The 24,398-nt window shown below is 42.4% G+C and overlaps 2 protein-coding genes across 2 annotated transcripts in view; both read right to left on the bottom strand.

Annotated features, from left to right (window-relative positions):
• Positions 1-2,368: 2,368 nt before the first annotated feature.
• Positions 2,369-7,773, bottom strand: LOC115131673 (NADH dehydrogenase [ubiquinone] iron-sulfur protein 5-like). The gene is made up of 3 exons (XM_029663578.2): positions 7,665-7,773; positions 4,609-4,828; positions 2,369-2,604 (listed from the first exon to the last, which is right to left on the bottom strand). The coding sequence occupies exons 2-3, from the start codon at positions 4,822-4,824 to the stop codon at positions 2,497-2,499; spliced, it is 324 nt and encodes a 107-aa protein (XP_029519438.1). The 5' UTR covers positions 4,825-4,828; positions 7,665-7,773; the 3' UTR covers positions 2,369-2,496.
• Positions 7,774-12,650: 4,877 nt separating this feature from the next.
• Positions 12,651-24,398, bottom strand: part of LOC115131668 (E3 ubiquitin-protein ligase RNF19B-like) — a 29,353-nt gene continuing 17,605 nt past the window's right edge. The window contains 7 exon segments of the mRNA XM_065020505.1: positions 12,651-14,630; positions 14,983-15,117; positions 15,357-15,546; positions 19,683-19,938; positions 20,788-20,950; positions 21,821-21,965; positions 22,339-22,538. Coding sequence (XP_064876577.1) covers positions 14,201-14,630; positions 14,983-15,117; positions 15,357-15,546; positions 19,683-19,938; positions 20,788-20,950; positions 21,821-21,965; positions 22,339-22,538 — 1,519 coding nt within the window. The 3' untranslated portion in view covers positions 12,651-14,200.

Here is a 24,398-nt window from a genome sequence, read left to right as displayed (position 1 = left end):
AAATCAACCACAATACATGCATTATATCATATGTATTTCACAATCTCAGACGTCTGGCAATATGATTCAGACTACACATGGTGTGTTCCACGACACCGAAACCTTACCGGGGAATAGCGGTCCTCGAGTCGGAATATTTTACGGGGTTACATAGACAGGGATGCTGTGGCTCTTCGAGTCGCCCTCCTCACGACAAGCGTCTTTCCTCTTTCGGAAGCACGTTTAGGTACAGACGGTCTGATGAGGGCTGCTACTCAGCCGTTTGTACTGACCCGGGACACGGAAGCGATGAATACCACGACTGTGATTCGGTAATGGCTGTCTATTCCCCTCCTTCCCTCTCCCTCCTTTTCTCCCGTTCTTTCCTGTCTCTACAACCCCCACCTCGCTCTCTACCCCGCACTCTCGCTCTACTGACCTCATCAACGGGTAGGCTATATCAAGGGTTTAACATTTAACCCATAGCTATTGGAGAGGAGATGGTAAGTGTCGCGAAAATGGAATTTCGGTGTGTTCTAACTTCAACTACACTATTCGTTCACGGCCAACTGGCACGACGCACGCTATTTTTTTGGGGGGGGGAAGAGGCGTTTACTTTCGGCATATTTGTGGATGCATAGCAGCCACGAAATAGCTGTGTTTAGCTACTGCTTTTGCAACAGGTCTTTCTTTGTCTTTGCATGTGATCATATTAATCCTTAATCCTTAGATCTACCACAACTGTTTCTCCTGACCCCTCCTCCAATATGTATTTATGCAACTAAATAACTATACATTGTCAGAGTTTTTTACGACCCTCCCAGTCCAGCTTGTCCGGCCGGGAGAATAGCTTGCAAGAATGGTCCTCCCTGTATAACCATTGGCCACGATATACACGGACCCTCCCTCCCTCCGCAGAGCAGTCAGAGACGGATGAACTAGGCTCGCTGCTGATGCTTTAATCAAACAATTGCAAAAGCCAATTCTGTGGGACTGGCCAAATGAAAAGCAGTGCAATTTTGTAACTTAGACCGGAGACTTGCTTCAGAAGATAAAAGGTCGCATAACGTTTGGCTGTAATATGTAACAGGCTGCTTAATTTAGCTGACATAATAAAACAATCTCCTTTAAAATCCCATTTGTTAATCAAAATAAGGGAAGACCCGCATTTCTGTAATTGAAAATGAATCAGGTCAACTGCAAGGCAATAAAGCAGTACAATAGGCCTATAGTTTTGTAAAAGAAAATGCAGTGCCCAGACTGGCCAAAATCCCCTTAACCAAACAGTTGATTAAAACCTTGTGACGACTAGCCTAGACCACATTACTGTTTGTTGCCTTTTCACCTTGTCCCACGGCCTAGATGCAATGTCACCACCAGACTATGTAATGAATCAGAAAAGTAACGTGCAACCCTTTGCGGGAGTCAGGCCATGAGGCAATCTTTTGGAACTTCTGAAAAATCCAGGTCCTACCAGCGCCGCCCCCCTCCCTCCACACACTTCATCAAAACGGTTTATCGGCTATATTGTGACAGTATTGGTATCTCTTCATTTTTGTAAATAACCCTTGTGATTAAGGCAGAGGCTAAACTCACTCCATAATACTTAATTCTCCACTCTATATTAGCAAGTAATAAACACTTTATTTGTGTTGCCACTAAACGCGATGAACATCAAACATTGTAACCGAAGCCTATTTACTTCAAATATGATTTGACACGATTAGGTAGATGGGAGATTGTGTAGTACTTACTTGGCTCTTGACGCCACCTTGTGGTGACATGGAGGATCTCGTAATCTTATTAGGGCTGGTGAAACGCGTGCTAATTTAATTGGGATTTCAGAGTACATTCATTCATATTTGAATTTCATTAGGAGAAGCTGATCAACTAATCCGTCAACTCTGATATTTAACAAAATTAGGTGACAGGGTTTAGAGTTGAGTGGGGTTCAGATATCATCAACCCCGCACTTCCAAGCAAGGCTGGTTTATAAGGATATTTCTGATTGTCATTACTGCAATTCTCAGATGTTTAGTTTTTTCAAGGATATTAATCATGCTGGTTATATCGTCTGTAGTACTTCAACTGTAGCTATTTTTGTCCTAAAACAAGTAAGCTAATTTGAAATCATTTCATTTTTCTAACAAATACATTCACGCTCAAAACAAATTGTCTTGTATTGTGTAGTTATTAGTATGGTATTACAAATGGAATAAAATCTGTAGTATTAACACATTCAAAACCAAGATCACAAATATCAAATATAGTGAACAAACTTAAACCTGAGTGCACATATCATAAATCACCTTCACATTTCTGTCCCTTTCTTCCAGTCATCTCTCCCTACACTGTACCTAAAAAAGGAGAAAGAGAAAGTCACACAAGGTTCATGGTCAATAACATTTATTTGCAAACTTGCAAAGGGTTGGACACAAACAATAAAGAGATATCTGAACAACAATTATTATACACAAGTTGGGGGGGGGACCTTGTGGTCAACAAGGTCAAATTGGGTCAAGGCCTGTCATCAGCCTGAGCGCCGGTGTGGTGAGCTGGGGTCTGGTAGGTGCCCTCCTTCACCATCTTGTCCCGCTGCTTACGGATCTCATACAGCCTCTTGTGCTACAGACAGACAGACAGACAGACAGAGAGAGCAAGCCACTTCAGACACTTAGTTGTGAGAGAGGCTGTCAAACATTTTGGGGGGGTGCATGCTCAGAACTTCTTAAGGAGGTATTGGTGTGTTTTTTCAGCTAATTGCTGATCAAAACCACAATTCTCTTCATTCATCAACTCAATGTATTTTTAACAACAAAAACTCTCAAAACAAAAGCATTTCCTATAGTCTTGACGCTCTTAATTTGGTAATCAACACCAAAGATTCCTCCTTCTCCAACAACAGGTAGAGCTGGAAAGGATGGACTGGGGGTGTGAACATTTCAAAAAGGTAAAATGTTTCAACGAAATTGGGATCCTTAACGTTAAGAAAAGTCCTTGACCGAAAAACTTTTTTTTTTTTGTTAAAGTCAATGCAGAACAGCATAAATGGTAAATTTCCGCAAAAATAAGAACGTTGAAGCGCGATGCTCATCAACTTCTCCACTGTTTTGGTGCCCGGTCTACCACGCTGTAAACCGCGTGAAGCAAACCAGTGCACGAGCAGATACTTTATATGTTGCATCTCGCTCATCTCAACATCCTAGCCCATTCATTGATGAATTGCCATGCTTTACTGAAGTTGCGAGACATTGCATGCCAAGAATTGCGAGATACAGCATTCCATTGCTAGATGCCAATAGATTGGCCTAGTGCACAGTTCTGACTGTCTGCCGACCTGCCTATACTGTGCCCTCCCCTCTCTCTCCGTCCCTTGCTAGCTCGCCATGACAGATGCGAGTGTAGGGCTGTCCCCAACTAAAAACAAAATCTGTTTGATTGGTCGAAAAAATTAAAAATTTGTATTTTTCCATATATACAGAGCATTCAGACCTCTTGAATTTTTCCACACTTTATGTTAAAGCCTTAGTCTAAAATTGATTACAGTTTTTCCCCCTCATTAATCTACACACAACCCCACAATGACAAAGCAAAAATAGGTTTAAAGGCATTTTTGTAAATGTAAAAAAAAAGTTTGCTGAAATATCACATTTACATAAGTATTCAGACCCTTTACTGAGTACATTGCTGTAGAACCTTTGGCAGCGATTACAGCCTCGAGTCTTCTTGGGTATGACGCAACAAGCTTGGCACACCTGTATTTGGGGAGTTTCTCCCATTCGTCTCTGCAGATCATCTCAAACTCTGTCAGATTGGATGGGGAGCGTCGCTGCACAACTATTTTCAGGTCTCTCCAGAGATGTTCGATTGGGTTCAAGTCCGGGCTCTGGCTGGGCCACTCAAGAACAGACAAGGGCTGTTTTCTTGTCTCCTAACTTTGCTGCTACGTCCGCCGCATTGTCCTCAACACCAATATGCTGGTTAACTTTGCTATTACGCACATAGCAACATGGTCTAGGAAAAGGTGCGAATTCAACAGTGCATTGATGTTTCAGAACCGCGGACAGTGACCGCTATGAAACACATTTGTTATAAAATAATATAATTTTTATTAGTGTTGCACCATTGTCCTTAACCATATACAACTTCAGTAGCACATGCCTAAGAGTGATGGACTGTGCCATCCCCACGGCATCCACAATGGATTAGTCCACTCAGACAGGTGTCTTGTACACCATGATATTTGTATTATTGCTTTTGCTACTGCTCGACTAAAGAATTATCGGGCGACCAACAGCCTATCGACTAAACAATCAACCAGTCGACTTAAGACAGTTGCTGCCAACAGCGCAGCTGCATTATGAATTCACGTGACATTTTAATCTTTTTTCTTATCGTTTTAATGTACATTTAAACATGCATTTTCCATTTGTCACATCCCTCGGATGAACACCCATGTAGGAGGACAAGCAGTTATTTTTGATCAGACATGGATATCAACGGACAACTCCTCAACAGGTCTTGGTTGATGAAATCACAAGTGTTTATTGGGAAAGGACATGAACATCACACACAAAATCAATCTTCACAGTTCACACACACTCTTCAGCTCAGATATCCTACACTCACCGTCTTCTCTCTGTGCATGCACTCATAGAAGTCCTCAAACTCGAGCTTGCATTCCTTCTTGGCACGGGTCTGACCAATGCCATCCGCACACTCGATCCACTCCTTCTCAAAGGCGTGGCAGCGGGGTGCCCGTTTATATGGCTGCTCTCCACCCTGGATCAACATCCATTTGTCTAGGTTGATGCCCAACTTCCCCTGGAGGTCGATGAACGGCATGATGCTGCAGGAGGGGGGAAGAGAGAAGAGCAAGAGTGATGCTAAAGGTTTCTGATTAGAAAGGGGTCTTTCTGTGGCATCGTGGTTTTGGCAATGCAAGAGTCATTGCAGCCATAATAACAAAGGGTGCATTCACTAACATTAGGAACCAAGCAGAAGCAAACAGATTATGTAGGGTGTTCATCAATAAAATTATTAATTTATTCAAGGTTTATACAAATATGTCCATTCAATCAGAAAAACAGCAGTCCAAACCCCTTGTCTCTACCATATATGGTTCAAAAGTTAGGACTATTTACTCTGAGAATTTAGCATGTTTAAAGTGACTGTAACGCCATCACAGTGGTCACTTCACCAATAAGGCCCGATGTGGTGTGGTATATGGCCAATATACCACTGCTAAGGGCTGTTCTTACCCACGACGCAACACGGAGTGCCTGGATACAGCCCTTAGCCGTGGTATATTGGCCACATACCACCAACCCCCGAGGTGCCTTATTGCTATTATAAACTGGTTACCAATGTAATTCCAGCAGTAAAAATAAATGTTTCATCATACCCGTGGTATACAGTCTGATATGCCACAGCTGTCCACCCAGTTTATAATGCTCAACACAACTCTGTCAATATAACACTGTGACGCTGCTCAAGCTGACAAGCTAACTAGTGGCTGCAGGTTTGTGAATGAAACATGGGCTTTTTCTAAATTAAATTAGCTGAATACAAAACTAAATAAGGACTAGATATATTTATTTACAAGGCTAACAGACTGAATTTCAATATCCACCCTCTGCGAAGACAATCTGTTATTGTTATCATTGTGTATTTCTGACTCTTTCCATTTAAATTGCCATAGAAATAGCCCCTCAATGTAGATTATTCCCAGTTATAGGCAATAAAAGACAAGGATCTGGAGATGAAAATTACTAAGGTATCAAGTTGATTTTGATTGGTCCAACCAGCGGAAACACCTCCAAATGGTATCACCTCACAACACCAAATATGGAAGAGACAAACATGAGCTGCGAAGTCTAAACGGTCAATATTTTTTACTTGTTTTTGCTACTGCTCGACTAAAGAAATCTCGGTCGACCAACAGCCTATCGACCAAACAATCGACCAGTCGACTAAATGGGGTCAGCCCTATGCAAGTGTTTGTGTTCTCGGAAGTACGGCAACTAATCAGTCTCCTCCAAAAATACAGAATCTTAGGAGTCAATTCCGCTAGGAATATTGACAATGCAAGGAGTCGAGGAATCAATTATTTTAGAGTCGACTCTCCAATACTATGTCATCGTCGTTAACAGTTGGAAAAATGGCAGAGAAAGGCAAGCGACAGCATCAGTCCCGTATGGCAATACTTTGAGAATTTAAATGAGAAGGAATCGCAAAACGGTCACAGCAAAATAATGTTCATATTTCCTCAAGACTGTCAAGTACAAAAATATTAGGGTTATAATATTGTAGAGAACAATATAATGATTAATTCTATGTTATTTATAATGACATAGGACAAAGAAAACGACGTTGTGACATTCATTTCGTAGCACCCTCTTGAATTGCCCCATTTTTCACTACATTGTCTGCAACAGAATTTGTCCAATAAAAACTGGTTTTAGTTGGAAAACTGTTGAGTAAAAGGTTTCAGTTGCTTCTTCTATGAGGTTTAACAGCGGTTGGCATCCAATTTGTTGTATTACCGCCACCTACTAGACTACAGTATAACTCCCTTATACTTTACTTGAAAAATAAAAATGTACTAAATACCCGACCATCTAACACTACACTCATTAATTTCAAAGTTATATAAAATAAAATTAACACCCCCCTACTCCACTAATTACTCCTACATCATGCCATCACCACTTAACACGTCCTGTAACTCTTCTGCTGTCAAGTCTGGCACACCCAAATACCTCTGCAGCTGCCACCAGAACCTCAATTTTCCGAGACTTCCATTCCATCCCTGCAGTACAGTTGATAACCATTGCTATAAATGCTAAATATCCAATATTACTGAAACTTATTTCACTTTTTGGCCTCTCCCTCTGTACTGGTATATCTCTACTACTCTCACCACTCCTCCCCCTTAACCCATCTTCCTCTACTTTCTTCACTGCCTCTGCATATGACAACTTCTGTTCTACTCTAACCCTGGAAACCTCAACCTTTTGCAACTGTTAGTGTTAGAGGTGGATTAAATCTCTGACATTTTCAGAGAGCCCTCTAGCTGTAAATTATTGTTCATACAACTGGAGGCATCAAAATGAATTCAGGTCCAATAGCTAACGTTACATGTTCAGTCAAATTACCTAGCTAACGTTTCTAACTCTCGAGAAGGGGCCACATACACAGCCATAGGCGCTAGCATTAGAGTAATACATTAATGGGCAAATTAGCTACTATAAAATGTCTAGCCTAGGACAGTTGTTTCAAACATGATAGTTAGCTACTGTAGCTAGTTAACGTTACAGCTTGCCAACCTTAGCTAGTTAGCTAACTAATGTTAGTCATCGCAACGTTGCAATTAGACATTCATACAAGCCTATTATCTAACGTTAGCTAGTATTATTAACGTTAGTTCTAGCTATTGGTAGCTAGCAATATTTAGCAGCCATGGGATGCACTTATTGCACTCGACTTCATTGTCTAGCTAATTGTTGATAAACGGATAAACTGACTAAAGTCAGCTACTGACTAACAGGCCACTCGCGCTGTGTGTTGTGACTCACTAAACTGTTTCTCCGCATTGTTGAAGTGCAAAAATAAGTTATTGTTGAATAGTTAAACTACTGTATTGTCAAAAGGTATATAAATATGGTATAACTGTCATTATTTACCGCGTTTTGTTGAAGTCACTTTAACCTTCTGTGTCGGTCCCCGTTACTTTACGGTAGAGTGAGCCTAAGCCTGAAATCAGATGGTCGCTTGGAAACCCAGCCTATATTTACGACACTACTGTAAAGAACCTAGGGGTCAAACTGGGCGATATTGAGGAAGCAAATCAAATGTTTCGTTTATCAAGCCACCAGACGACTTCGTGATAAATTATATCAAATATGTTATAGACTACAAAATTGTAAGAACAGATCATGCTGGAGTCAGATGTTAAAATGTGTAATTTAGCTTATTAAACAAAACTGTAGTTCCAGTTGTTAGTTACACCACTACAGGGCAAAAAAAAAGTAATTAACTACTGAACATTTTAATTTAGTTTACTACCACGAAGCTACTGCAAAACGTAGTTAAACTACTAGTTAAACTACTGCGCCTTCAGAAAATATTCATACCCTTTGACTTATTCCACTTATTCCACACAGTGTTACAACCTGAATTTGAAGTGGATTAAATTGATTTCTCACCCATCTACACACAATACCCATAATGAGTGAAAACATGTTTTTAGAAATGTTTGCACATTTATTGAAAATTAAATAGAAATTTACATAAGTAGTCACACCCAAGTCAATACTTTTGTAGAAGCACCTTTGGTGGCGATTACAGCTTTGAGTTGTCTTGGGTATGTTGTATCAGCTTTGCACATCTGGATTTGTGGATTTTTTCCCCCATTCATCCTTGTAGATTTTCTCAAGATTTGTTACATTTGATGGGGAGTGGCAGTGAACAGCAATCTTCAAGTCTTTCCACAGATTTTCAATGGATTCAAGTCTGTGCTTTGGCTGGGCCACTCAAGGACTATCACATTGTTGTTCTGAAGCCATTCCAGCATTGCTTTGACTGTATGCTCTGGGTCATTGTCCTGTTGGAATGTAAATCTTCGCCCTCGTCTTAGGTCGTTTGCACTCCGAAGCAGGTTCTCATCAAGGATTTGCCTTTATTTGGCTCCATTCATTGTTCCCTCCAGCCTTACCAGTCGTCCCTGTCCCTGCCACTGAAAAGCATTCCCATAGCATGATGCTGCCACCCTCATGTTTCACCGTGGGGATGGTGTTAGACGGGTGATGAACGATGCCAAAGAGTTACATTTTTGTCTCAATCAGACCACAGAATATTTTGCCTTTTTGATCTCAGTGTCTTTCACATGCCTTTTTGAAAACTCCAGGCATACTGTCATGTGCCTTTTTCTCAGGAGTTGCTTACGTCTGGCAACTATCCCATAAAGTCCAGATTGGTGAAGTACGGTAGAGACTTGTCCTTCTGACAGGTTATCCCATTTCAACCAAGGAACCCTGTAGTTCTGTCAGAGGTCATTGGGTTCTTGGTCTTCTCCCTGACCAAAGTCCTTCTTGACCGGTTGCTCAGTTTGGTCGGACGGCCAGCTCTAAGCAGAGTCTGGGTAGTTCCATATTTTTTTCATTTCCCAATGATGGAAACTAATGTCCTCTTGGAAACTAAAAACACTCTAGAACCTGTTTTATACCCTTCCCCAGATACAGTGCATTTGGAAAGTATTCAGACCCCTTGACCTTTTCCACATTTTGTTACGTTACAGCCTTATTCTAAAGTCTATTCAATTGTTTTTTTCACCACGTCAATTTACACACAATACTCCATAATGACAAAGCAAAAACAGCTTTTTAGAAATTGTTGCTAATATCTAATATCACATTTACATAAGTATTCAGACCCTTTACTCAGGACTTTGTTGAAGCACCTTTGGGAGTGATTAAAGCATCGAATCTTCTTGGGTTTGACGCTACAAGCTTGGCACACCTGTATTTGGGGAATTTCTCCCATTCTTCTCTGCAGATCCTCTCAAGGTCTGTCAGGTTGGATGGGGAGCGCCGCTGCACACCTATTTTCAGGTCTCTCCAGAGATGTTTGATCGGGTTCAAGTCCGGGCTCTCGCTGGGCCACTCAAGGACATTCAGAGGCATGTTCCGAAGCCACTCCTGCATTGTTTTGGCTGTATGCTCCATTCATCTTTGCCTCGATCCTGACTACTCTCCCAGTCCCTGCCGCTGAAAAACATCCCCACAGCATGATGCTGCCAACACCGTTTTTTATTTAATTAGTTAAGTAAGTTGAGAACAAATTCTTATTTACAATGACGGCCCACCAGAAAGCAAAAGGCCTGCGGGGACGGGGGATTTAAAAATTTAAAACAAATATAAGACAAAACACACATCACGACAAGAGACAACACAACACTACATAAAGAGACCTAAGACAACAACATAGCGTGGCAGCAACACAACAACATGGCAGCAACACAACATGGCAGCAGCACAAGGAGGAGTATAGAATGCAGTGATGTGTCCTATAAAGAGCATTGGTGGCAAATCTGATGGCCAAATGGTAAAGAACAACTAGCCGCTCGAGAGCACCCTTACCTGCCGATCTATAAATTACATCTCTACGTAATCTAGCATGGGTAGGATGGTCATCTGAATCAGGGTTAGTTTGGCAGCTGTGGTGAAAGAGGAGCGATTATGATAGAGGAAACCAAGTCTGTAGGGATGGTGCAAGGTTTCCTCCAGACGTGGCGCTTGGCATTCAGGCCAAAGAGTTCAATCTTGGTTTCATCAGACGAGAGAATCTTGTTTCTCATGGTCTGAGAGTCTTTGGGTGTCTTTTGGCAAACTCCAAGCATGGCTGCCATGTGCCTTTTACTGATTGGCTTCAGTCTGGCCACTCTACCATAAAGGCCTGATTGGTGGAGTGCTGCAGAGATGGTTGTCCTTCTGGAAGGTTCTCATATCTCCACAGAGGAACTCTAGAGTGCTGTCAGAGTGACCATCGGGTTCTTGGTCACCTCCCTGACCAAGGTCCTTCACCCCCGATTGCTCAGTTTGGCCGGGCGGCCAGCTCTAGGAAGAGTCTTGGTGGTTCCAAACATTTTCCATATAAGAATGATGGAGGCCACTGTGTTCTTGGGGACCTTCAATGCTGCAGACATTTTTTGGTATCCTTCCTCAGATCTGTGCCTCGGCACAATCCTGTCTCAGCGCTCTAAGGACAATTCCTTTGACTTCATGACTTGGTTTTTGCTCTGACATGCACTGTCAACTGTCGGACCTTATATAGACAGGTGTGTGCCATTCCAAATCATGGCCAGTCAATTGAATTGACCACAGGTGGACACTAATGAAATTGTAGACACTGTCTCAAGAACGATCAATGGAAACAGGATGCACCTGAGCTCAATTTGGAGTGTCATAGCAAAGGGTGTGAATACATACGTAAATGAGATATTTCTGTATTCCATTCTCAATAAATGTGTACACATTTCTAAAAACATGTTTTCACTTTGTCATTATTGGGTATTGTGTGTAGATGGGTGAGAACTTTTTTTTTGTATCCATTCATGAATTCAGTCTGTAACACAACAAAATGTGGAATATGTTAAGGGGTATGAATGCTTTCTGAAAGCACTGTATATGTACACTGAACAAAAATATAAACGCAACATGCAACGATTTCTAAGATTTTACTGAGTTACAGTCAATTGAAATAAATTCATTATTATTATTCTGTATTCCCACATGACTGGGAATAGAAATATGCATCTGTTGTTCACAGATACCTTAAAAGAAAGTAGGGGTGTGGATCAGAAAACCAGTCAGTATAGTTGGTGTGACCACCATTTGTCTTATGCAGCGTGACATCTCCTTCGCATAGAGTTAATTGTGGCCTGTGGAATGTTGTCCCACTCATCTTCAATGTGTGTGTGAAGTTGCTGGATATTGGTGGGAAAATAAACACACTGTCGTACACGTCAATCCAGAGCATCCCAAACATGAGGTGATGGCACGACAATGGGCCTCAGGATCTCGTCATGGTATCTCTGTGCATTCAAATTGCCATTGATAAAATGCAATTGTGTTCATGGTCCTTAGATTATGCCTGCCCATACCATAACCCCACCGTCACCATGGGGCACACTGTCCTCAACATTGACATCAGCAAACCGCTTGCCCACACAACGCTATACACGATACAGTTGAAACCGTGATTCATCCGTGAAGAGCACACTTCTCCAGCGTGCCAGTAGCCATCGAAGGTGAGCATTTGCCCACTGAAGTCGGTTATGACGCCAACTGCAGTCAGGTCAAGACCCTGGTGAGGACGATGCGCACTCAGATGAGCTTCCCGACAAATTCTTCAGTTGTGCATACCCATAGCTGTCCAGGTGGCTGGTATCAGACCATCCCCCAGGTGAAGAAGCCGGATGTGGAGGTCCTGGGCTGGCGTGGTTACACGTGTTCTGCGGTTGTGAGGCCGGTTGGACGTACTGCCAAATTCTCTAAAGCGACGTTGAATGCGCTTATGGTAGATAAATTAATATTCAATTCTCTGCCAATTACTTTGGTAGACATTCCTGCAGTCAACATGCCAATTGCACGCTCCCTCAAAACTTGAGACCTCTGTGGCATTGTGTTGTGTGACAAAACTGCACATTTTAGAGTGGCCTTTTATTGTCCCCAGCACAAGGTGCACCTGTGTAATGATCATGCTACTTAATCATCTTCTTGATATGCCACACCTGTCAGGTAGATGGACTATTTTTGCACAAGAGAAATGCTCACTAACAGGGATGTAAACGTTTCTGGGATATTTTATTTCAGCTCCACACCTGTCAGGTAGATGGACTATTTTTGCACAAGAGAAATGCTCACTAACAGGGATGTAAACGTTTCTGGGATATTTTATTTCAGCTCATGAAACATGGGACCAACGCTTCACATGTTGCATTTATATTTTTGTTCAGTGGAGTTCACTACTCCAAAACACAGACTATGACCATCTATGTATGTTATGCAAAGCTATTTTCTCTCACTCTATGTGTTTATGTGTGTGTGTGTTTTCCAATACCCTAAATCCAATATTTCACACACAATAGAACATATAATAATAACACGATATTGTTGCAACAGAAAAATGTGTTTATTTTCCAAATCAAAGTCCACAACCTCTCTCACAGTCCTGTGTGTTTGGCCCCATAAAGGGGCTTCCAAAACAGTGCCATGAGATACTACACATTTATATACAACACTTTCATATTGCTACTCATATATATTTATAACTTTTTTACCCACATGTACTGTATATGTGTCCCTTAAGGGTAAATCCTCCTGTCATATTTAGGACGTTTCTGTTTCAATCCGTGGTACATTCATGTGGTTTCTCATAGGCAGAAATAAGCGACAACTGAATAACATCAACCGACCATACCAAGCACTGCTCAATAGTATGATCCGACCGCATTAAGCTGATTTGAAATGAAACAATGTTCCCATATAGAGATTTCATGATGTCTATAGTAAATGGGGATATCTTCAACAACTGAAACACGTGGTCGGTGAACAGCAAAAACAAGCTCTCGTAAATTATTCTAGAATAAATAAAAATGGGTTATTATTCTAGAAGAAATAAAAAGGTTTCTAATCAACATTTGGCTATGATTTTACAAGTATGTATGGAAGAAAACTCAAGACAGTAACTGATGACAACAAATAGCAACAACAACAAAAAATGAATATTTAGATAAAGTGCACAAGTGCTCATTCATACATTCACTCGATAGTGGGACAAACAAATACAATCACAAGAAGTCCATCCATTCCTTCTACTATGGTTTTCTACTGAAAATGTATATTAGGTCTTTGTCTTTATAGTCTTCGTGTAGAACGCACCGCATAACTAGAGTGGGTCAGGCAGCCAGCATGTCAGAAAGCCAGTGTGTTCGTCAGTGAGCGTCATCACTGTCTGTAAGGCAGGCAGTCAGTCATTAAGTACTTGTCTATCTTCCACGACATTGACTCTTGTGTAACCCCTACATTGTTCTTCTCTGTGCAGGTGAGATTCAAGTGCAGATCGCCTCTAAAGTCATGTCTCTGAACAAACTACTGTAAACTCATACTACACTTGAAGGCCTACACAGCCATAGAAAACTCTTGTTCACGGAGACTCATGCACACAGCAAATAAAAGTACTTCTAAATCATTCAATATCATTCAGTTCTAACAAAAAAAGGAGGAAATCAAGCCAACAAAGTCCAGTACAAATGCCACACTCAAACATCCTCTTCCATAGTACAAACCCCATCCCCCACAATCCTTCACTCGTTAGTGTGCCTGGTGACCTTTTACCTTGTTTCCTCTTTTTTTTTTTGCAGTATTTCTTGTGGAAAATGTGTACCTCTTGTTTAGCTTTTTTTCTTTTCTCAAGTAGCCAAGGCATTTTTGCACCAAGAAGTAAACAGAGAAATCTCAGAGGTAGAACCCTGCCAATTCTCTGCAAGGAGATCGAGATGTTGAGAGAGGGACAGACAGACACATGTAGACGGGTGTTGTTTGCAGGTAAGACGTTTTGTTAACAAAAAAGCAGCAAAAGAATTACCCGAAAGCTAAAAAAAAAAAACATTTTGGGTGGGGGTTGTGGAATCTCTGAGAGCTCTCCATCAGTTGGACTCTTAAACATAGAGGATGACATTATCCGGGGGACAGTGCAGTCTGTCGGAGGTGTGAAGGGGTCTGCAGGTGGCCTGGGGTTGAGGGGGCCGGCAGCTCATGGGATGAGGCGAGTCACAGTCGTCTGACGTCAGCTCGTCGATGTCGTCCGATTGGGTGTCGGACATCTCCAGGTCGCTACGGATGCTCTCGGGCTGGGCCAGAGTGACATCGCGAAGCCCCTCCCTGAGCGATGCCCCTGGCGACAGGCCTAGTGCTGAGCCAAACAGACCCCCGCCCCTTCTGGAGCTGCAGTCCTGAGGCTCCTCCCCGCCTGAGCCGGGGCATGCTGCCATAGCAGCAGGGGGCGTGTTTAGGTCTTCCTCACTGGTCAGGCAGAGGTGGCTGGGTTTGGTCTCGATGTCCACCTGGATTTCCAGGTTAATACAGTCCCTAGGAGAACAAAGACGTTTAGATTTACTAGTCAGCATATCATCTGCTGTATCCAGTGTCACCTTGCCTAACATTATAAGTTTAACTCAAAATTGATTTGAAAACATCTGTCGGGAACTAAATCAATGGCTAAAAGAAATATTTTTGAACCACTAAGTGCTGCCTGCATACCACACAGACTAAAGACAAGTCAGACGCAAGAGAGATTCGAGGAAATTGAGCTGTTGCATCAGAGACAACAACAACATGAGTCCGACAGAAACAGAATGAGACTAGATGTCAAATCAAGGAGGAGGAGTAGATTTTTTCAAAATCGTGTGTGTGTAAGAGAGAGGGATATTGTGACACTCACCTGTCAGGGAGTGTGTAGGAAGAGATAATGGAGCCGGCCATGCCCCGGGTGCTGGCACAGTCACTACCCGCTCCCAGACTACCTGTCTCTCTCTGGGCACTGTCCTTCCCCAGCTCCCCTCCCTGGAGCTCCAACCTGGAACAACACAAAACATGGTTATTATTACATGGTTATACCAACAACAGTTATTACAGCGTTCAACATACGCCAGATTACATTTACTCAGCAAAAACATTCACAGCAGCGGTTATACTTAGTTCGTTTAAGGCTTACTTGGCCCCTATTTATACTGTGTCTCTGCTTACAATGCACAATATTCCCCTCCATAAGAAGTACAGAACAGGTTCTCTTCCCTGCTGGGCTCCCCTCCATACCTGTTGTATTTGCCAGTCCTGGCTCCAAGGGCGCCCCCGGCCAGAGTGTTGAAGTGGGGGTTGTCTCCCAGGACCCCGGGGGCCACAGAGAGGCCCTCACTGGGGGAGGTGGTGCTAAGGCCGCTGGCTGCCCTCTCCAGGCTGCTCTCAACCAGGTTGGGAGACTTGAGGGCCCGCCACGCATCAGCCACTGGGGGACAATTATTTAAGATTTTTTATTTCATGACTGATGATGATATATATTTCCTGTCTAAATTAACTTGCAGTTCAATTATGTTTGTAACATAAAAGAGAGACATACATGTAGGTTCGTGTCGTTGTTGCATTTTACAGTATTAGCTCTATTAACCTTTCAGGGCCACATGATCCCCTTTGGGATCAAGCCCCACCCCCCCTGAGCTGTAATGTGGCGCAGGGAACGCAAGAAATAATCCTAAAAATATTTAAATGAAAGATAAAGAAGTTATTTATCTACCCAGCAAGTCAGATTTCTAAAATGTTTTACGGCGAAAACATAGCACATATTTATGTCCAACCACCACTGCATACATACCTCATTAGCTTAGCCAAGTAGGAAAAAATATGCAATCAACAAACGCAGGATTAAAAGAAAAATCATTTCACTAACCTTTTGAAATCTTCATCAGATGACAGTAATATAACATGTTACACAGTACATTCATTTTTTTTTCAATAATATGCAATATATATCCATAAATCTCTGTTTACAATTATGCATCGTTCAAAAAATGCTACTGCAATGTCAGGAGAAATAAATAGCTCCGGCAGATAACGTCAGCTAACAAGGAATACACATCATAAACTTTGACTAAATATGCATGTTTTACATATGTATGGCAAGATAAACTTCTTCTAAATGCAATTGCTATGTTACAATTATTTTTAAAGTTACATTTGGCGTTCACTAGGCTATAATAGAGAGTCGGCGCTCTCATTTAGCATGCTGACTCCTCTATCATGGAGTCGACAGAAACCCAAAATGAAGACGTAAATATTCCCTTACCATGGCTGTTCTTGCTTCAGAAGACGTGGAAGGGTTAAAAGTCTGTGTCTTTCCGTTCTCAAACTAGACACTTTTCGGTCGAAATGTATGCAAATTTCAAGTGGATGCGCACCAAAACGTCGAAAGTATACATTATATTTCGAGTAAACTTGTCAAACTATGTTTATAATTAAGCCTTAGCATGTTATAAAGGTCTACAGCACATATGTCAAGTCAAGGCCCGCGGGCCACATCAAGAAGGTTTTTACGGCCCCTGGGATGATCTTGATTTATTATTAGAACCGCCCGCAGCAAGCCGGCAGCCCAATCTTTTACACGCACCAATACTACATTTCCCACAATGCAAAGGTGACGCACCGAGCAGTAGGCTGCTTCATTTCAATATTTATTGGCACAGCAGTCGTCAGCATCACAGTAAAATTAACTTTCAGATACCCATCAAAAATGGCAAAACGGAAGGTGGATACTGAGAACCGGGGTTTCAAACAAGGTGGGAGTCGGAGTATATGTTTAGCTGGAAAACCTGTGTGTCTTTGGAGAAAGTGTGGCGGTACTGAAAGAGTATAATCTGAGACGACATTATGAAACGAAACACGCGGACAAAAACAAGAATATGGACATGGAACAAAGGCTACAAAAGGCAGAGGAATTAAAACATCTCGACAGGCTCTGTTCAAAAAAGCCAAATCACAAGGCCAGGCTGCTGTCAAGGCCAGTTTTATTTTGGCAGAAGAGATCGCTAAATCAGCCCGGCCATTTACGGAGGGGATTTCATCAAAAACTGCATGATTAAAGTTTTGACGAAGTTTGCCCAGAAAAAAGGCAACTCTTTTTAAATGTGAGTCTGAGCAGAAACACCATTGCCGAGAGAGTAGACCAGTTGTCCATCAATCTAAAAGAGCAGCTTGTGAAAAAGGGAAAAGATTTTATTGCATATTCCTTGGCTGTGGATGAGAGCACCGACATTTCTGACATTGCCCAGTTGTCAATTTTCATCCGCGGAGTGGACTCCAACCTAAAAGCGTGACAGAGGAGTTTTTGACTTTACGTCCTATGCATGGCACAACTACGGGGCATGATTTGTATGAAGAGGTGTCAAGATGTGTAAATGAGATGGAGCTGTGGGAAAAACTCGTGGGTTTGACAACCGACGGAGCACCTGCGTGTGTGGACACAGGAGCGGACTGGTGGCGAAGATCGGGAAAAGATGCAAGAGGAAAAACAGGTGAGCTGACAGCTTATCAATCATACACCAGGAAGCGTTGTGCGGTAAAGCCTTGAAAATGGAGCATGTAATGAGCATCATAACGCGCACAGTTAACTTTATCAGAGCCAAAGGTTTGAATCACCGCCAGTTCAAGGCATTTCTGACGGAGTTAGAAACGGAGCATGGTGATTTGCCTTATCACACAGAGGTGCGATGGCTAAGCCAGGGAAAGGTGCTTCAAAGATGTTTCGAGCTTCGTGAGGAGATTTGTCTGTTCTTGGACAGCAAAGGGAAAGACACAACACAACTCCGAGACGAAATGTTTCTGTGTGAAATGGCTTTTCTGTGTGAGTGAGTCATCTGAATGCAATAAACTTGCAGCTGCAGGGTCGGGATCGTGTCATCTCTGATATGTACAGTACAGTGAAGGCATTTAAAACCAAACTGACTCTGTGGGAGACGCAGATGCGGAAAGAAAATTTGAGCCCTTTCCCAGCTGCCAGACCATGAAAGAGAAGCTCTCTACCAGTGCGTTCCCGAGCACACAGTTGGCTGATAAAATAGGTATGCTTGCCGCTGACTTTCGGCGCCGATTTGCTGACTTTGAAGCACAAAAAGCAGGTTGGAACTGCTCGGTAACCCATTTGCTGTTGACGTGGAAAGCTCACCACCAAACCTCCAAATGGAGTTGATTGACCTCCAATGCAATGATGCACTGAGGGCAAAATATGCGGCAGTGGGTGCTGCGGAGTTCGCCCGTTTCCTCCCGGCACAATGCCCCAGCTGCGCATCCAGGCTGACGTTGTCTATGTTTGGCAGCACATACCTGTGTGAACAACTGTTTTCTTTGATGAACCTGAACAAAACATCACACAGAAGTCGACTTACTGCTGAACACCTCCACTCAATTCTGAGGATTTCTTTCAGCGAACATTGATGAACTTGTGGAAAAGATGGGACACCACCAAGTATCACCCTCAACCTCAAACAAGTGAACATTACTGTGCAATCACATATTTAGAGTTTTACTCAGTTCAAGTTTAAAAGTTAAAATTTAATATTTGTTTTCACTGCATGTTACTTCTCCTTAAACAAAGTGTTGTTTTTGATTAATAGATTTTTGCACTTTATTTTTTGTATTTCAATCCAATTATATTTTAAAAATATTTCAGTTGAGTGGATGATAGAAAATTGCTATTATTGTTTTTTCTTTGAAGTAAATTTAGCCCACTTTTGCTAAAATAGAAAATATAGTCTACTGATGGTGCCTTGAATACCGGTTTCTTTCATTTAATGTTCATGTTATGGGGATATTTATATAAAGGAAATTTGTCTTTTGTGTCTGTTGAAAATTAAAGATTACTGACAGAGCCATAAGAAAATATTGCTTTATTTATCTGATCATATTGTAATATATTTGTTAGGTTTTCAGTAGGTTCAATTAGGTTCACTAGACTATATGCGTCATTTAAAAATTTTTCAATGAACATTCGAACAGTCCGGCCCTCGTCTTGTAGCTGATTTTTTTATTTGGCCCTCCGTCCATTTGACTTTGACACCCCTGGTCTACAGCAATCGTGAGGGCGAACAGATAAGCACACGTTGTTCAGTCTGTCCTGAGGGAAAGAGAGAGAAATTTCCCAGCTCCCATTGGTGAAACTTTTTTTTTCCGTCACCGGGACGTTTGGTCACGCTGAACGTCTCGTGAGCGCGCGATTCTCACAGTTACACGCCTCATCGAAAGCAGGCTTCACGCTGAAGACATAGAAAGTGTTTCCATGGTTATAGCTGTTTGGGAAGTGCGTATACGATGACGTCAAAGTGATGGCAACTTTTCCCATTACAAAGAGAGACTTTGGGAGAATGCATGCCCTGAGACTTCTGCTTTAGCTAGAGACAAAATTTAAACGGTTTTATAAGCTTTAGAGTGTTTCCTATTCGATAACAATTTTTATATGCATATATTAGCAACTTTTGACAAAAATTTATCATGGTTTATATGGGTGCCGAATTCCTCCAGAAGGGGCAGTATTCAGGCCTGTCCCTAAGAGGCCCCCTAAGAGGCAAAAAGGATAGCTCTTTAAGTCTTGCTCACCTGTGATTGGGCCGTCGTCCTCGTCAAAGTCTATCCGCATGCCACGCCCCTTTCCTCGGCTGACGCCACAGCCTCCTCCGCGGCACAGAGAGATGGGCACGACTCCATAGACGTACGCCAACATGATGGGCACGCCAATACCCACACTGACGGCCGCCATCACAGGAGCTGTGATGATTGACAGGGCCACTCCTCCCGTGATGGCCAGGTTCCTCCTGTGGCAATTGGTCTTCTTCCCCGCATAATGGGCGTGAATCTATCACAAAATTTAAAAAGATAGATAGTAGTGAAGGTAAACAGCAATAGAAGGCTATTGCAGCTGAAACGTCTGTATTGGAGTTTCGGTTTGATTAATATTATAAAGCACTTGGGAGAAGTAGGTCATAGGTTGTGTGAGGGGATTTCTTTCTTTGTTCACATACTTATATTCGTATATTAGTACCACCATCAGAGCTACTTTACTTAGACCTATTATGGCTTTACGTCTCTGGTTGTGATTGGGTGAGGCAGTTGGCTGAGTACAACTGGTAATAGTCTGAAAGGTATTTTCTACAGCTGGGAAGGCTTAGGGGCCTGGAACAATACAGGGTGTGTGGGTGGGCTATTTTACAGCATTCAAATGGGCTTAAGTTCAAGCTCGCAGTTATACTGTATTGCCACCAGGACGCGGTAAAGAGATAGCCTTTAAAATAGGTCATTCTACAATTCTATCGAGACTAAATTGTTTCAAAATGATGTCGTTTCCAAAGAACAGTTGTAGCGTCATACCGAAACTAAAGAGGAGCTTATGGTTTGGAACCATATCTATTTTCAGGAATTGTATTTCTCGATTGCTGAAATACACGCAGGAAACGAAAGTGCCACCACGAAGGTGAACATCATATTGAAACTAACTCTTTTTCTAAGTCCACCACTGCCACATTTCATTTCTACAATGAATAGCTTTTCTGTTAGATATCATGAAAAGTAAAATATTGTCATTATTTTCCTTTGAATGTCTCAGTGAGCCACTCCAAATAAGACCCTCTGCTAAAGGACTGAGTGTGGGCCAAATGAAGGGGGATTTTCAGTGAGGGATTGCCCATCTGCCAGTGTTTTTGCCTACCTTGCGCCCCACATAGACGGGGATGCCAATAACCATGGCAGGCACAGCGATACCAGCGATGAGGGTGATGCCCACCGGGGCTCCGATCAGAGTGCCCAGCTGCCACAGGATCTTCTTCTTACGAGTCCACGGCTTCTTTCCCCAGAACGTACACCCTGATGGACTGAGAGAAAGAAGATAGAGAGGGATTGATGAAGGGATATGGAGGGAGAGAAAGGGGAGAGAGAGAACGTAAGAAAACGGGGAAAGAATGGAATGTGTAGAAAATAGAGAGAGTGCGAAGGGGGGGGGGGTTGTGAATTGAGAAAAATAAAGAAAAATGTGTAATGGGTGGGAACCAGATATAAAAAGAAAGGGGGAGAAATATGGCGAAGAGCAAGGGAGGTAGACAGAAGACTGATTAGTTCTGGGCCCATGTTCAGGAAAAACAATCACCACAGCAACAGAGGAGTGGAGGTGATGGAAGGTTGTGTCATTATGAATTCAGAGCCCTCTGCTAATTGTCACACAGGATTGAGAAGCGCATCACTGCCTGTATTCTACTTTTACAGTATTGCTCATACGATCTAAGACGTGTTAGACGGAATCTGTGGAAATGTTTTGTCATTTTAATGTAGGAATATACTTGGTGTCTTCTTATCCAAACAATATAGCCTTTCATTCAGTTATGTTTTGCGTCAGTATTTGTTTTTATATCTTAATTCATTTCATAAAATGTGTAGGTATTCCTTATTTAAAATCAATTCTGAAGGCATTTTTTTAAAGCATCAGTCTAACCCCAGTAATGACAACCATGCTTTAAAATTGGGTGGATGTCATCGTGTAGGCTGAGCGGAGTTCCCACATCCGGTTTTCAGTGGAAAAGGACACCAGGTTGAATTATCTGTATCCCTGAAAACCGGATGAATCCGGTTGTTGGCAACTCCGCTAAGGGTGGGTAGACCTATACGTATTTTTGGCACATGGAAAGTCATCAACTAGTCCCTTCCATAAATCTGTGTTGACGTGAACTGCCGTAGTCTTGAGAGTTTACCTGAGGTAGTGCAGGTCGGAGATCTCCTTCATGCAGAGCCAGCAGAACTCACAGCCGCACACGGCACAGGTCATGTGGTTACAGCTGCCGTCGTTCATCTTGATTATGTAGGCGCCACATCGCGGGCAGGGCTTGATGTCGTCAGCTAGAGACAAGAGAGAGCGAGTGGGTAGGTTGATTAGTGGGAGTAGGATTCAAGACAACGTTGATCTGAGGTCAGTTTTATGGCTTGCCGTTTGGATATGGGGAGGGTAAGCTGATTCTAGATCAGTGCCTAAAAGGTACTTCTACCAGAGACAGAGGAGGATTGGTTTGGAGACATTGTGTGCCGATATAGTTATTTTTGACTGCCAACAGCTAGAGTAAGAGACGGGGTGATAAGGGTTCATTCATACCGACTTACTGTTCTGTCCACCGAGACATTTGGAACATGAAAGGAGGTCTGAAAATTGCTTTATGAGAAGAGTGAGACTAATATACAGACATAATAATATCAGCATGAAGAGTAATCAAAGTACCGTGCCCGTGCTCCTGCGTGTAGCTGGGTGAGTGGTTGCTGTGCATGTGCAAGGAGAGTGCCCTCTGCTGGCGGGCCGAGTCACAGGTCTGGTTGGGGTGCCACGCCTGCTTGCAGTGGTAACAGAACTCAGCCAAGCAGCCCTCTCTACAACACACCAGCCGGGGGCAGCTGGCACAGCCCGAAGCGATCACGGCGAACCTGTCAGCGGTAGAAAGAGGAAGACATTTGATTTTCAGAAAACCTATCAGGCGGTTAAGGTTCAAATGAAATACACTGCAGCCGGACAAATGTTCACAATTAACTGAGCAGTGGAGAGAAAGAGTTAGAAAAAAGAGAGGAAGGAGAAATAGGCAAAATATGATTTCAGGCTGTCTGGAGTAGCCTCAATGAAGGGCACGAGGGGAGAAAGACCAAGAGCTAATCTTCATAGCATATTATCATAATTGCAGAGTTACATGACACCACACACACACACATTTCCCAATAAAGTAAATAGGCTTTCACATCACCATAAGAGGAGAGGCAGGGTTCTTATCTTATCTCGGATGTAACAAGATCATCAAGTACTGTATGTAAAGATGAAATGGTATTTCATCTCATATAACACTATTTGTAAGTGACAGTGCTCAAAGACTGAGACTGAGCAAAACTGAATTTAATTAGAAAGTGAATATCTTTCTCATCAGAAAACAATGCTAAAAATGACATACGACCCCTCACACAATTATTGCTTTGAATGTACAGTTGAAGTCAGAAGTAATTAAGTCAAACAAATTTTTCAACCATTCCACTTAACAAACTATGATTGTGAGAATAGTTCCACTATATGGGACTTCAGACGAGTAATGACCTCAGCATTTCTAATAAATAGAGGTCGCTTATGGGAACATACAGTTGAAGTGGGAAGTGTACGTACACTTAGGTTGGAGTCATTCAAACTCGTTTTTCAACCACCCCACAAATTTCTTGTTAACAAACTACAGTTTTGGCAAGTCGGTTAGGACATCTACTTTGTGCATGACAAGCAATTTTTCCAACAATTGTTTACAGACAGATTATTTCACTTATAATTCACTGTATCACATTTCCAGTGGGTCAGAAGTTCACATACACTAAGTTGACTGTGCCTTTAAACAGCTTGGAAAATTCCAGAAAATTATGTCATGGCTTTAGAAGCTTCTGATAGGCTAAATGACATAATTTGAGTCAGTTGGAGGTGTAATTGTGGATGTATTTCAAGGCCTACCTTCAAACTCAGTGCCTCTTTGCTTGACATCATGGTTAAATCAAACGAAATCAGCCAAGACCCCAGAAGAAAAATGGTAAACCTCCACACGTCTGGTTCATCCTCGGGAGCAATTTCCAAACACCTGAAGGTACCACGTTCATCTGTACAAACAATAGTACGCGAGTATAAACACCATGGGACCACGCAGCCGTCACACCGCTCAGGAAGGAGACGCGTTCTGTCTCCTAGAGAGGAACGTACTTTGGTGCGAAAAGTGCAAATCAATCCCAGAACAACAGCAAAGGACCTTGTGAAGATGCTGGAGGAAACAGGTACAAAAGTATCTATATCCACAGTAAAACGAGTCCTATATCGACTTAACCTGAAAGGCCGCTCAGCAAGGAAGAAGCCACTGCTCCAAAACCGCCATAAAAAAGCCTGACTATGGTTTGCAACTGCACATGGGGACAAATATCGTACTTTTTGGAGAAAGGTCCTCTGGTCTGATGAAACAAAAATAGAACTGTTTGGCCAAAATGACCATAGTTATGTTTGGAGGAAAAAGGGGGAGGCTTGCAAGCCGAAGAACACCATCCCAACCGTGAAGCACGGGGGTGGCAGCATCAGGGTGCTTTGCTGCAGGAGGGACTGGTGCACTTCACAAAATAGATGGAGTCATGAGGTAGTACAATTATGTGGATATATTGAAGCATCATCTCAAGACATCAGTCAGGAAGTTGAAGCTTGGTCGCAAATGGATCTTCCAAATGGACAATGACCACAAGCGTAAATTGTGGCAAAATGTCTTAAGGACAATAAAGTGAAGGCAT

Source organism: Oncorhynchus nerka, linkage group LG7, assembly GCF_034236695.1.
Source record: "Oncorhynchus nerka isolate Pitt River linkage group LG7, Oner_Uvic_2.0, whole genome shotgun sequence".
NCBI classification, from domain to species: Eukaryota; Metazoa; Chordata; class Actinopteri; order Salmoniformes; family Salmonidae; genus Oncorhynchus; species Oncorhynchus nerka.
This window is presented reverse-complemented; position numbering and strand designations above follow the sequence as displayed.

What these genes read in the sequence shown, in the direction of transcription:
- LOC115131673 (XM_029663578.2), bottom strand. Translation starts at nt 4,824, where the DNA reads ATGCCGTTCATCGACCTCCAGGGGAAGTTGGGCATCAACCTAGACAAA. An exon ending in GCATGCACAGAGAGAAGACG is followed by an intron (nt 2,605 to 4,608) that starts GTGAGTGTAGGA and finishes GTCTGTCTGTAG; the next exon opens with CACAAGAGGCTGTATGAGAT.